This window comes from Zootermopsis nevadensis, unplaced genomic scaffold, assembly GCF_977971745.1.
Source record: "Zootermopsis nevadensis isolate Lab colony 2312 unplaced genomic scaffold, Znev_1.0 Znev_ptg000003l, whole genome shotgun sequence".
In the NCBI taxonomy this organism is placed as follows: domain Eukaryota; kingdom Metazoa; phylum Arthropoda; class Insecta; order Blattodea; family Termopsidae; genus Zootermopsis; species Zootermopsis nevadensis.
The window spans coordinates 14,598,479-14,612,452 of record NW_028259135.1 but is presented as its reverse complement, the minus strand read 5'-3'; the positions used below and the strand labels follow the sequence as shown (position 1 = coordinate 14,612,452).

The window sequence follows — 13,974 nt, the reverse complement described above, 5'->3', positions numbered from 1 at the left end:
TTATAAATTACTAAGAAACCATGAACAAAATTAATATGAAATACATTAATCGTAATTATAAAGTAAAACACTGAATACTTTTGAAACAAAACAAGTATTTCGAAATTTAGTTTTTACTTTGTAACTTCCTGGTACTACTTCCAATCCAATGTCCGATGGGGTAACCGAACAAGTAAAAAAGTTTCTGTTCAAGTCAAGAAATAATAGGACAGGAGAAAACGACTTAGAATCTTTAGAAGTGTTCATTCCTGAGGTATTACGTGAAATTCTATAGATAATATATGTTCTTTATGGATAAAACCTAGGATGCTTTTCCTTTGAAAAGTGTACCTCATGTTTCCATAACCTACGTACTGATTTTTAACTGCAAGTTAATATTTTTCACAGCAGTTGCAAGCGAGTTATAGTTTCTACACGTGGCCATCAGCTCCAGTTCTAGCCTGGTTTCTTTGGGAACACCGTCGTGAACTGCCAGGAAAACATATAGTGGAACTTGGTTCAGGAACAGCCCTGCCAGGCATTGTTGCTGCTAAGTGTGGAGCTGCTGTAACACTAACAGACAGTGCGATTCTTCCAAAGAGTCTCCAGCACGTGAAACGGTGCTGTGAAGTGAATAGCCTTCTTCCTAGTCAAGTCCGGGTGCTTGGACTTTCTTGGGGATTATTTCTAGGGAACATCTTTACTTTAGGTCCAGTTGATCTTATTTTAGGATCAGATTGCTTTTATGAACCATCTATCTTTGAAGATATTATTGTTACGGTTGCATTTCTGTTAGAAAAGAATCCTCAGGCAAGGTTTCTTTGCACTTATCAAGAGAGGAGTGCTGATTGGTCAATTGAACATTTGCTTCATAAGTGGCGACTACAGTGTGAACAAATCCCACTCACTAATTTGGGAACGGAATCAGGAGTAGACATTAATGAGTTAATGCAAGATCACACAATTCATCTTCTAGAAATAACGCACATTTAATTTCATCTCCATTTGATTAATACGTAAAACTTGGACAAGATTTCATTTTACAAGTAATGGCTGCAAGGGCAATTAATAAGCTTTTTGTAGGCAACTTGCCATGGACAATTGGTAACCGTGAACTGAAGGCATACTTCTCAGAGTTTGGTCATGTAGTTTCAGCTACTGTGGTATTTGATCGTAATACAGGTATGTCACGTGGTTATGGTTTTGTGCTTTTCAGTACTCAAGGAGGTTATGATAGTGTTACAAATAGACATAACCACATATTGGAGGGAAATATACTTTCAGTTCAGCCTGCTGGCAATTAACCTTGTTAAGAGCATTGAATTACATTTCTTAATATTTAAATGCTGCAGTAATTTACGTCTACTGTGTAGTGTAGTTCAGTAGATTAATGCTTAATTATAAAATAACAATGGCACAAGCAAGTAATATGTTAGAATTATCTGATATGTTTGAAAGGTCTGCTAATCATTTAAAATCTATTATTGGTAAGTTAGAACCTGGACATCTTCTAGAGCTGTATGGATTTTATAAGCAGGCAACTGTGGGGCCATGTAATATTTCTAAGCCACGCTGGTATGAGATGCAAGCCAAACAGAAATGGGAAGCATGGCAAGCATTAGGAGACATGTCTCGTGAAATTGCCATGAAGAACTATGTGCAGCTAATTTCAGAACTGGATCATGGTTGGAGAGATGCAAATTTAAATTCAGAAGGGAGTGGTATTAGTGGAAGAAGTGGGTGGGTTACAGTTAGCTGTATGTCAAGTACAGATGAGTACTTGGATGATGCAGACAAAACTATTTTTGATTGGGTTAAAGAGGGCAATGCAGAAAAAGTGTGGGAATTTGCTCAGAAATCCTCACTGGCTGATTGTAATATCATAGATTCAGAAGGAATGGGGCTTATTCATTGGGCAGCTGACCGAGGTAACATTGCAATGTTAAAATGTTTGATTAAGGATTTAATGGCTGATGTGGATCTGAGGGATGGGGATGGACAGACAGCACTGCATTATGCAGCATCTTGTGGACATGCTGATGTTGTAAAATTTCTTTTGGACAATGGGGCAAATCCTAATGTTGCTGATACAGAAGGTATGTTACCCATTGATGTTGCATCGGGTAGTGAAATTTTGGAGTCTTTGAATAAAGCAGACTGAAGAATTGTTCATATTACAGTCATTAATGAAGTTGTATAATGCTGAATAAAATAAATTGATTAACATTGCAGAATTTTCACTTGTGTTTCTCTGATTTTTCTAATTTAACAGCTTTATAATATTCTTATACTAAAAAAATTCTGAGTTCATTTTATTTATATCTGTTAGCTGCAATGCATGCTGTGATTAATACTTTAAATGCAGTATGTATTATAGTTTAAATTAATCTGAGACAGAGGTTCTTAGAGTGAAGTCATTGATTGTGATGCCTTGTAGTCTTTCAGTGGCTGGTTACAAACGTTTTGGAGGAATGTTGATTAACTTGCCTACAGAACTATGGCATCGCAACACAGAAGACCACTGCTGACAAACTAACTTAGCCTAACCTGTTAACAAATACATAGTAATTGGAGAAACATTAAAATATGTCCAAATATGAGAAAAAAATTAATTTTGACATCTTTCAATAACTAATATATGTCAAAACATGATGCAAGCAAAAGATGTTGAAGTTCCAATTAGCATATTGTACTATTAAGATATACACAAATTTTTACCATACTGCAGAGCAACCAGGTGATATTTCAGTTACAGTACACGTTCTATATAAGACTGAAGATTTTATGGTGACTGAATGCAACATAGGCTTCTCAGGTGATCAGCCATGTTAATATGGAGTAAAATTCTGACACTGCATACTGTCTGTCTCCATCATCATGGGCTGATGTGTGACAACTGGCTGACAAATACAAATTTGCACTGACACAAAGGATGACTTGCATGATAGCCACAATCATGTCAGTACCTTGTGATAAAGGCAGAGACAATCTATAATTTCAGACTTTTAAATTTTAATTATATGGCTGATCACTTGAAAAGAATTTAATGCAGCATATTTTCCATAAAATTATTCAGTTCCAATGAAGTTATGATGAAACACAAAGCAGTAGGGGAACTGGAACCATAGGCTTTGAGACATCTGAAGAAGAGGTACAACTAAATAATCATACACATGAACAACCATTTTGTAATTTTTATTAATGATCTTTGCAAAATCTTTGTTAAGATCCAAATTCACAGCATGAGCTTTAACTGAGAGATCCATAATTAATTAGACATGCACAGATACAAGCAGTATAGAGCTATTAAAGTGTAATACTGCATACAAAAATTAAAAATGAATTTAAAATTAAAAAGGTTTTTCATTTCAAGTAACATTTGTGTTATTATAAGTCAGGAACTTTCTGTAATACTATCTCTATTTTGTCCAGAACTTTCTACACAAACTATTTTATGCAAGGTGACCATTAAGTCCCTATGCACAACTGCTACTGTAACTTTCAAAATACATATTTTATTGACTTGTTACAGAAACTGTTTAAAATTGCCCTCACATGCTTGTAAATGTGCATGTATGTTTTCAGTGACAGGCACCAATTCAGTCCAAGGATTTCTTTCAGTAGAACTTATCTATTCAAGTTTACGGACATTGTGAATGTTTGTACTTATGTCACAAACCGAAAATCAGGTGTACTTCGGTGGTGAACTCAGTGGACAGACATCATTGGAACTTAATCTTTCACCCCAAATCCCTTGTAGTAATGTCATGGAGAAATGCAGTATGTGATTTTGTCCTCATTTAACCATATAATAAATAGGTAAAGTAATGGAGATGGATGTCTGGGTTTGTGATGCCGTGTAGTCTCATAGAAGTTTACCAGCGTTTCAGAGGCTCTTGCTGCCTCCATCATTAGGGCATTGGTAAACTTCTACCAGACTACACGGCACTACAACCCAGAAGACAGCCATCTTTGGACTCACTGCCATGAAAACCTCAAATCCTACTAGGTAAAAGTAATGCTTCGAAGTAGCATTTTGCATTGATTGTCACATTTTCGCTGAACTTTTGAAGTCTGTACTAGGAAGCAGATGTTTAGATCCATAGCAGTATAAATGCACAGTGACTTAATGGCCATTCTGTGGATGCAGTTCCATAGGTATGATACTTACAATTGCCTACTCAAGACTTCTTGGATTTTTCTAATTGGTGGAGCTTTAGGATTGCAGAAATGATTACATTCTGTTTCCTTCATTTGCTAACAAAGTTATTACATTGTTTTGATCACTGAAACCACTGCTTATTATCCACATGGTAATCAATAACTCTGCATAATTGTGAGCTGACTCAGCAGTCGTGGAGTCTGTGTCAGATCAAATATCATTAACAGAGGTTAAGTAAAAATAATGATATATATATGGCACTTCAAGAACTTCAGTTCCTATACTGCATATACAGTTCTTGCATTCAGGACAATTTCCTGTGCCTGACACACAAAGTTTCCTGAAATACAGCATTCACGTTGCAGTGCTATTGGAGAATTGGTATCTGATGCAGGAAGCTCCATTATCAGTGTACCTTCTCCCTGATATCACCATACTGGAGTCTACTGTCTGATTTTGAATCAGTCTTCTCTTTGTTTCTTTGTAAATGTTAGAAAAACCTGGTCAGAAAAAAGATTCAGAAATGAGTACAATCAATTGCAGACTGGTTTACAATGAATCTATGTTCAAAGAATTTTTTTTAAAAATTATTCTAGCTTTCAGATGAAGGCAGTAATGTGAAACAATTTTAAATTACAGATTATTGCATGCAGTTGCTTCCTGATTGGTTCTGATAAGTGAGGTTCTTGATGACTAGCAACATTTTTTGTGCAAGAGAAGAAAAGAAAACTGACCTTTCTTAGGACTGAGTGTACAACATATAAAACTGCTATTAAAAAATGAACTAACTTGCTCCAAACTGGTCTGTCCTAGAGAGTAATCCTCAATGTTGAGCTGGCGTTTTGCATGCTCCATCATTCCAAACATCCTTGCCCAGGTTAATGTTGGATTAGTAATGCTGTATGTTAGGAGACCCTGGTACTCTTCCATTTGAATAGCCCCTGCAAGCATATCAATAACGGTACCACTGTATCATCTTTTTAAATTATGTAATCCTGAATTACTTTGCTTCTGCTGAAATCTAGGAGACTATATCTGTGAACCAATCAGACACATGGACAATTTCATTGATATACTTTTACCACTGCATGTTGACTAAATTCAAATCTGAATTACTTTGAAATATAAGAAGTAAAATATAAATTATCATAAAACAAAATATTTCATTGTCTGAAATATGATTTAGTAGCATGTTACTGTTTCAACAGTATTCATTATTTTAAGTAAACAAAATGTGTCTGTTTTGCAAATGATTACTTCAGGCACCCTTTTAACTGCATATAATTTTGCAGCATTACCAGAATATCAATATGACATTTGTTTTTAGTTAGCTCAAACAGTAAAACTAAGAATATTCTAAAATTCACCAAGAACTAACATTCTTCAGTTGTTTCTGAAATATTAGTATACAAATTACCAATGCATCTGAAGTCCTGTATAGCAGAATTAAAAAATACATTTTTACATACCAGGAAATGATTCAACAATAAATTTCTTGATGGGTTGCAGATCATATGAATCAACGTCTTTTGAAAGAATGCTATGACTATTTGAAACACTGCCATTGTCTAGTGAGGTCGGTGTTTTCTTGATCTTCACAATGAGTGTGTAACCCTTTGCAAATTTATTTTTGAGATGCTGTGTGGAGCCAAGGCACTTGAAATGACCATTCACCATGATAGCAAGGCGAGTACAGAGAGCTTCACATTCCTCCATACTGAAAAAACAAAGTCTGTAAGCTCTCATTTTTATAAGTTTAAAAAACTCTGATCTTATTTTAATAACCAACAGTTGGCAACAATGAAAACAGTTTAGGAATGCTTCAGAAATGCAGAAGCTCTATCAGACAAATTACAACCTGCAGAGAAATTCCAATAGACTTTATACATAATAAGGGCACTTGTGGGTTATCGGGACACATCGCTTTAAAAATAAGTTAGGTTAGGTTAGGGTTGTTGTTATTTGTTAGTTTGTTCAGTTATTTATTGCTGTCCACACACATTAATCTAACCTATTTTTAAAGAGATGTGTCCCAATAACCCACAAGTACCAAATTAAGTAATGTTAACAACAATGATTTCTGTGACCAAGCTATGAAACAGAAAATTTTGAAAATCAAATATTTGTCATGGTCATCTATTAATACATACATAAATCTCATGTAACAGAAAGTAAGCCTCCAGTATTAGTTATAATGAACAATGAACCTGTTTCTTCAGCTCATTTGATTCAGTAGCAGGGTAAGGATCAAGCCCATAGAATAGGTTAGAAAATAATGGTCTGTGGTAGAATAATAATACCCTTCCTATAATGCAATATTTCTACTTACTACCACACTAATTTCCATCAATAGTTAAATCAGTTGAAAGCCTCATTTTTTGAACTATTTTATTGTAAGTTTCAAAATGGCATTGTGAAATGAAATGTGTCAAATTGATGCTGAATGCAGACAAATATTCATGATAAAATATCAACTTGCCTGTGGGATGTAAGGATGATGCATCTACCACTATCTCTGACTTTGCATATCACATTCCAGAGATGTCTTTTAGCAACTGGATCCATGCCCGTGGTTGGTTCATCCAAATAAATCACAGGTGGATCTCCTATAAGAGCTACTGCTGTGCTAAGTTTGCGCTTGTTACCACCACTAGGAATAAAACAAGACATCAATATTCTACCAGTATTCTTTTATATAGTGAATGCTCACTTATTCTGTTACTGTACCTGTATTCCTTAATTTTTTTGTTGATATGTTTTCTGAAAAGAAGTTCATCTGCCAGATAATTTATTACATACTGACACTTTTCTTTTGGTATTCCTCTCAATAGACAGAACATAGTGAGTGTCTCATTTCCAGTCAGGTCTTCCAGAACAGCATCAAATTGTGGACAGTAACCAATCAGCTGATGCACCTGTTCACACAAAAATATCTGTATCAACAATGAATCATATAATGCATTTTCTAAATCTTACCAAAGCTGTATATATATAAATACTTTATCCTGAAATAAAATAGTGGCAGTTCTACTACAAATGTAATGGTTATACCATTAATACTCAGTTATAGAGCCCTATTTGTGAAAATGGGGTGTTCTGTATGAAGGTTAGGTTACATTTGAGAAATAAACTTAAAAACATGTATTCTGAATCTTAATCTCAGAACTAGTTAGTAGGGTAAATTACAAAACATTGAGAAAATAATTTTTTTTAGTACTATTAAGTTGAACAGGCACATAAATCAGCAAGATAACCAATAAAAATCACTTACCTCTTTCATACTTGACTTCAGGCTCAGACCACTGACATAGCCTTCTCCTGCACTTATCTTCTCATCTCCAGTCATCATCTTAAAAGTAGTAGTCTTGCCAGCACCATTCACACCCAGCAAACCAAAGCATTCTCCTTTTTTGACACCCAAACAGAGCTTATTTACGGCTAAAAATTTGCCATAATATTTTGTCACATCTCTATAACAAAATAATTTTAATTATATTTCCACAAACTTATTTATGTATTCTTAAACTATTTAATGATGTTTCTCCAACTCCAATGGTTACACAGCATCAAATAAGATGGGAAGATGCTCATTAATGGAGAACACATATACATTTGGAAAGATACGAGGCGCGTCCACAAAGTAAGTTTCCCACTCGTCCCACAGCTAGCAAACCTTATATTGCGCGAACCGACTGTGCGTACGTGATAGAGCAATGACGTAGCATGGCGCATGCACTAACGGCACCTCCCGCGTTCTCACAGTAGCATCGTTGCAGCTGTTGAAGATGGAGGTTCTTATTCCAGCTCCCGCCGACTGCGAAGTGCGGTCAGTGATAACGCTAGGCCGCACACGGCTCGACGGACAGCAAGTCTCCTGCAGGAGTTCAGCTGGGAGGTGTTTAATCATCCACCCTACAGCCCGGACCTCGCTCCCAGTGATTTCCATCTTTTCCTACACCTCAAGAAATTCCTGTCCGGTCAGCGTCAGCGTTTTGAGAATGACAGAGAGGCGGAGATGGTTGTCACACAGTGGTTCCAATCCCAGGCGGCAGACTTCTACGACACAGGTATTCAAAAGTTGGTCCCACGGTATGACAAATGTCTCAATTCCGGTGGCGAATATGTTGAAAAATAGCTGGACACTTGCTGTATCTGTTGCAATAAATATTTCCATGAAATTGTGTTTTGTTTCTGTAAACGGCCCCAGGGAAACTTACTTTGTGGACGAGCCTCGTAGTATTTCCCTGAAGAATGTCGAAAAGCACAAAGAAACTGAATCAATTCTCCCCCCAAGAAAATAAGCAGTTCATTTACTAACTATAAGGAAAGTTAAATTGTTCTTTCTCATTTTAAGAAACAGCTACAACCCTTAATGTTCCCTGTCTTCTGTAATGTGACACAAAATCATTATTACTTGGCCCTCAGTAAAATGAACTGAGCCTGCGGATATGAACACAAATAATTTGGTTATTGTAACTCTTAACTTACTTCAGAACCAAGTCATATTCATTCAGCAGAAGACTAGTTTCAGTCATAAGCATTTTTGATTTTTCTGCTGCAACATCACTGTCCAATCCTTCTTCTTGTCCATCGTTATCTGTAAATCCATGATCACACATAATCAAATCTCATTTCATTAATTCTTTACTGGTTCTTAGAAAGAGGTTTTGTGATACTTAGTTCAAAGTTTTTTATTAACAGGATGACGTTATGTCTGTGGAAATTCTACCAGTAATGGTCCATTGTCCATATCGTGGATGACATACAAGTGAATACAGAGCATCAATGGAATGATATTGAAAGGAGAAAACCAAATAAATCTGAGAGAAACCTGTATCAGTAGCAATTTATGTGCTGTATACAAAAAAAGCTTACAGATGTGTGTGACTGAGAAATCTGTATATATAATATCTATTCACTTAGAACACCAGCACTTTCTGTATATTTATACATATATATATTATTAAACTTTATTACTTTAACCTCAAATTTGCATCTCACCTGTTCCTATTTTAACATCTGACTTCTGTATGAAGTACATCAATCTTTCAAACAGTCTGAACTCCATCATCAGCAGCACTATAATGACTAAAATTCCATCCAACATAAAAAAGAAAATATTACGTCCAATTCCAGGTACCTCCCAGTCAAAATAGTCGTCGGTCCTTTGTAAACAACCATTTTCAGGGCAATTATCTGAAAAACAGATTGTGAGATCAATGTAATAACTTGTATGAAGTGTGAAGAATTTCACTGTATACTGAAATACTTCTTAAATTATGAATATACCTTTAAATTGGACAAGAAAAAGATAACAATGAGGTACAAAATAAATAAGTAGGCTAATATCAACTGACCAGAACATACTGAGAAGAAAATTATACAAAACTGCCACCAGAGGCTTTTCAAGTGGAGAATTTTTGTATGTGGCCACATTCAGAAATCCAGAAAAAAATTGTCACAAAGCAATGTGCATCATAATGTTGATTTGATATGGCCAAACCTATGTGCCATCTGTGAGGAGTATGTAGCTGCATAGCACACAGCACAGATAAATTATTTTCAACAGAGGTTACAATTAACATAGAAATTCTACTGCATTATAAATATTTACAACTTGAAATATGTGCATTATATGATCTGCTAATAGAATCTATGAAGTGTGATTCCCCAATCACATCCAACCAGAAACAAAACCATCCCAAAATTAAAGACATTAATTGATTCTTAATGTACTTAACAGCGCCTTTTCAACTGCACTAATTATGTTGTGTCAAATGATGGGGTGACAAGTGAAAACAAATTGAAATTAATGTGAAAGTGGTCATGACCTGTTTTCAAGTACTGTAGGTACTGTCACAATAATTGTTTCTAGCAACTAATAAAGATCATGAAAGAAGAGTGCAAACACTGGATCATTACATTCAGTTGAAGACATCTTATCATCATGACAGAAGATAAAGGTCACAGAGCATGAAGGTTGTAATAATGTGTTAGAAGTTCTGGCCTGTTGTACAACTCAGGGACAATTCACTTACTTTTACAACATGCATTTGGTCGACTGCACATTCCTGGAAGTATCAGTGCAAGAGAACAGGCTTTGTTATAAGCATAGTTGGTATACAAGCTGTGTATGCTTGCACACAGTGAGTAATGTGGGAAGAATAGAAAGACCCAGTCCAGAACCTTGGCAACATCCTGCAGTTCTAGTGATGGTAATTTCAAAATATTCACTGTCATATATGCAGCAATGCCTGAAATAAGAATACAAAAGCTCTGTCACATTTATGCAACCTGATACTTTCATATTTTCTGCAAATAGTGCCCATGTCAAGGAATAAAAGTACTACCAACAATTTGGCATAATCATCTACCTCCTTCAAGGTCAATTTTGACTTTGACCCTGATGTAGAGAACAGTGGAATCATCAGAAACATTGGCAATATTTTTATTCCCTGACTTGGTGCTATATCCAGAAGATGGCTAAATTAAGATATTTGGATACAGATGCAAGTCATGAAATACAACTGCAATTTTAGATACTGTTATAAAGTACCTCACAACTGAAAATTACTACAGGACAGCATTTGTTGTTAGTTCAGTGATCTGCATCACAACTAATGAACAACAAATTATACATGACTTGATGCAATGAAATCATCTTAGACAACCAGCCACATCATTTCAGAGTAAAACTCACTGTTCTGAGACAATCACTGCCCCTATGGTCACTGTATAAATAAAGTTAATACCCAAAAATGGATTATTCATGAACATTTACAGGGGAAAATCATTGGAAAATCTCATCAAGACTAATTTTCTACTGTGCAGACTTATTATTTCCAACTTCACTAAATGCTGCTGGCAGTCCCAACTATTCACACTGTATATTCAGAGCATAAAAACAAAATGTGATGATATTAATGTTAAAAATATTTACCTGTCACAACATTGATCATAGTCATTCTTGTGAACCCTGTCAATGGAACATCGAACAGGAATGAAAGTAAGTATGTCCCTGGCAACAGGCTCCAGGAGAAACAAATAATCACTACAAGAATTCTTCCTGAAAAACAAAAGTTCAGTGAATGTCAAGATCCCACTTAACAATAACAGACAAAATTACACTAATTCTTCATGTCATTAATGTTTACTCAACAAATTTCTATTACAACAAAAGTGCATCAAGATGTATGCACTCAATATTTTCTTCAAGTCAAGGGAGCCAGCAACTCCACAGTTTTCTGTCTTAGAATATCAGTCATGAGCTTCTATAGTGAATGACTCATCATGCATCAACAGCATAGTTTTATTTTATTTTTCAAAATTCGATTTAGTCAGTAAAGTGACTGGCTACAGGTTGGATGAGTGGTATTCGGCCCCTATAAAATGCAGGAATTTTTATCTTTGCCACTATGTCCAGATTGACTCCAGGGTCTCACCCAGCCTTCAATTCAATGGATACTGGAGACTTCTTTCTATGGGGATGTGTCTGTAGCGCAAAGCTAAGCACTGTCCTCCATCTAGTACTATGCTTAAGAATGAGTAGAATTTCATCTCCAAACCCCCATGTTTTTATAGTGTGATGCTTAAACACAAGAACAGTTTTATATTCTTCCCCATTATTTTGCATGTTTAATTTAATTACTGCTATTCATTCCAAATTAATTGCTTTTATTAAAATAATTTGTCCATGTTAGGTAGGTCCCTGTCACCACAGCGTGACACGTCCTCAGGTTGCGGATGGAGGAAAAACATCCAGTTATAGAAGTTACCTGCAAATATATTGAATAAGCAGTCGCAGACAGCCGATAAAAGTGATCCTCCAGCTTGGGGGTTGGGCATAGGGCTAACAACCCTTCACCGTAAAAATGAAATAATAAAAAGAAAAGTGTTGTCGGTGTTGCACCTGTGGTTTCTGCTACCAGGGAGGTCATAATAATTTATATACATATATACACATATGTGTACTATATATTTAGTGTACATTATTATTTACATATGTATGCATTATCTCAGGTCATCATAATTATAAATACTGTCATTAAATTAATGAAAATTTCATTGTCTTCTAATGAATTTCCATTTAATGAATGTTTTTCAAGGAACACACTCTTTTCATAAAAAAGAAAGTTGGTAACTTGCAAATTAATGCTGTATATTGCTTGTTAATTTTACCTAGTTCACTGCCTGTGCTGAAGCCTTCCTCTTGGAATGCTGTGAAGGTAATGATAACACCAACAGCAGGAATCAGAAAGAAAAACAGGTCCCAGACAAACGAAGACAGCCAGAATGTCAGTACCTCAACTCCGGACACAATCTGCAAATGCTTTGCTTTGCTTACACGCTCCTTAACATAGAAAATAATGAAAAATGCTGAAACAAAAGCCATACTGAACCCCAAACTGAATGCCACTTGGAAACCCATACTGTTGGATGCCCATGACTGGAAGCCAATCTGGAAGAAGAGAATCAATACAGTGCTTTCAAACTCAAACCTAAATTCTTGGAAACAAATCAATCAAAAATTATTACGTTTCTGAAACAATTTATAGACAATGCAATTCATAAAATTCTGCTATTATCATAAGAAACTCAAAGGAAATTATCTAAGGTAGTCAAATTAAGCACTATACATTCCTGGCCAAAGAATTACAGTAATTTATATATATTCATGTTCAACGTATTTGCAGAAGATTGTCATAAAACAAAGCAAGAACAATTTTGAAAAATAATATGTTCAAATAGTGTACTGTTTTTTAACATAAATTTGTTCTAATTATCAGCTCTATTCAAATATGAAATACCTTTTCTAGTCATATTAACTGTCTTATTTGTAATGATAAAATTTAAATTATCATGCATCAAGTAATTCATAGGAAATAGTGAACTGAGCTGAGAATTGGGGGAAAAAAACACCCTTTATGATGGGCATGGACTAGAATTCAGACCACTTTGGAAGCAATCAAAATGGCTCTAGGGTCTCCACTGCTTCACAGATCTGATCTAATATGAGTCAACTGAACACAAATACACAAAAACTTTGCCAGACATCATGGAAGGAAATTATTAAATCTCTATGAGAATGTACATACATACTGCAATATGAAATATGCTGTTTTTTTAAATACTAGAGATTGCAATATGTCACTTCCTTTTCCTCATTTTCATTTGAGCATGGTTCACTATGTTGATTCGACTGTGCCAGTGATAATTAAATAACATGAATTAAAGCTATTTGACCACATGTAACATACACAAAGAAGGTTAATTACCACAGTGTCCTCAGTGTATGGCAGAGGATAATTGACCACACTGATGGTAGTGTTGTGAGTGAAGACTTTGAGAAGAGCATTGTAGATCATTCCAACTGCAAGAGGAATGCTGTGGTATGGCAAGTTGTTGAACCAACCTATGATGGTTGGTGCTGTTTCATTACCACTAAATGTTGCTCCCACAATGTAATTCTGCCTCACTACTTGTAGATCAATTTTTGACTGAAATGAAGGGAATAAATTATTCATAATAGAAAGAATTCTACTCTGGCTGAAATACCGAAGTTCAGTACCCTGAGGACGAGGATGAAGATGGTTCTTGAAATGCTGGTGTTTTTCCATTCAACCACCTGACATGGCTGGTAGCCCGAGAAGAATTCCTTATACTTAGTTGCCGTGAAAGTTTCAGATCATATTCTTAATATAATTACAGCAGCAGTTATCAAAGCAAGGTATCTGTGTCCTGTCTATTTATTTATTTGTTTATATGTTTATTTATGGTTCACTTAACAACACTGACAACAGCTCAGACTATATAATGATTCATAAATAATGAAT

At 35.4% G+C, this 13,974-nt stretch overlaps 4 protein-coding genes across 18 annotated transcripts in view; 3 read left to right on the top strand and 1 right to left on the bottom strand.

The window, feature by feature from the left end:
- Nucleotides 1-103: 103 nt before the first annotated feature.
- Nucleotides 104-972, top strand: LOC110837611 (histone-arginine methyltransferase METTL23). Its single transcript, XM_022079916.2, has 2 exons — nt 104-253; nt 388-972. Exons 1-2 carry the CDS (start codon nt 149-151, stop codon nt 970-972), a joined length of 690 nt encoding a protein of 229 aa, XP_021935608.1. The 5' UTR covers nt 104-148.
- A 56-nt stretch (nt 973-1,028) lies between these two features.
- Nucleotides 1,029-1,283, top strand: LOC147874997 (SRA stem-loop-interacting RNA-binding protein, mitochondrial-like). Its single transcript, XM_087342636.1, has one exon. It carries the CDS (start codon nt 1,029-1,031, stop codon nt 1,281-1,283), a length of 255 nt encoding a protein of 84 aa, XP_087198762.1.
- Nucleotides 1,284-1,369: 86 nt separating this feature from the next.
- Nucleotides 1,370-2,213, top strand: LOC110837610 (acyl-CoA-binding domain-containing protein 6). The gene has a single exon (XM_022079915.2). It carries the CDS (start codon nt 1,370-1,372, stop codon nt 2,138-2,140), a length of 771 nt encoding a protein of 256 aa, XP_021935607.1. The 3' UTR covers nt 2,141-2,213.
- Nucleotides 2,214-3,158: 945 nt separating this feature from the next.
- Abca3 (ATP binding cassette subfamily A member 3) overlaps nt 3,159-13,974 on the bottom strand; it is a 40,158-nt gene continuing 29,342 nt past the window's right edge. For all 15 annotated transcript variants that reach the window (XM_087342630.1, XM_087342633.1, XM_087342632.1 and 12 more), the window contains 12 exons: nt 13,417-13,638; nt 12,320-12,599; nt 11,082-11,207; nt 10,180-10,395; nt 9,143-9,337; nt 8,630-8,738; nt 7,413-7,611; nt 6,869-7,056; nt 6,621-6,791; nt 5,611-5,858; nt 4,931-5,082; nt 3,159-4,641 (listed from right to left, as the gene is read on the bottom strand). In XM_087342630.1, the coding sequence (XP_087198756.1) occupies nt 4,603-4,641; nt 4,931-5,082; nt 5,611-5,858; nt 6,621-6,791; nt 6,869-7,056; nt 7,413-7,611; nt 8,630-8,738; nt 9,143-9,337; nt 10,180-10,395; nt 11,082-11,207; nt 12,320-12,599; nt 13,417-13,638 (2,145 nt within the window). In that variant the 3' untranslated portion in view covers nt 3,159-4,602. The remainder of the gene's footprint in view (nt 4,642-4,930; nt 5,083-5,610; nt 5,859-6,620; nt 6,792-6,868; nt 7,057-7,412; nt 7,612-8,629; nt 8,739-9,142; nt 9,338-10,179; nt 10,396-11,081; nt 11,208-12,319; nt 12,600-13,416; nt 13,639-13,974) is intronic.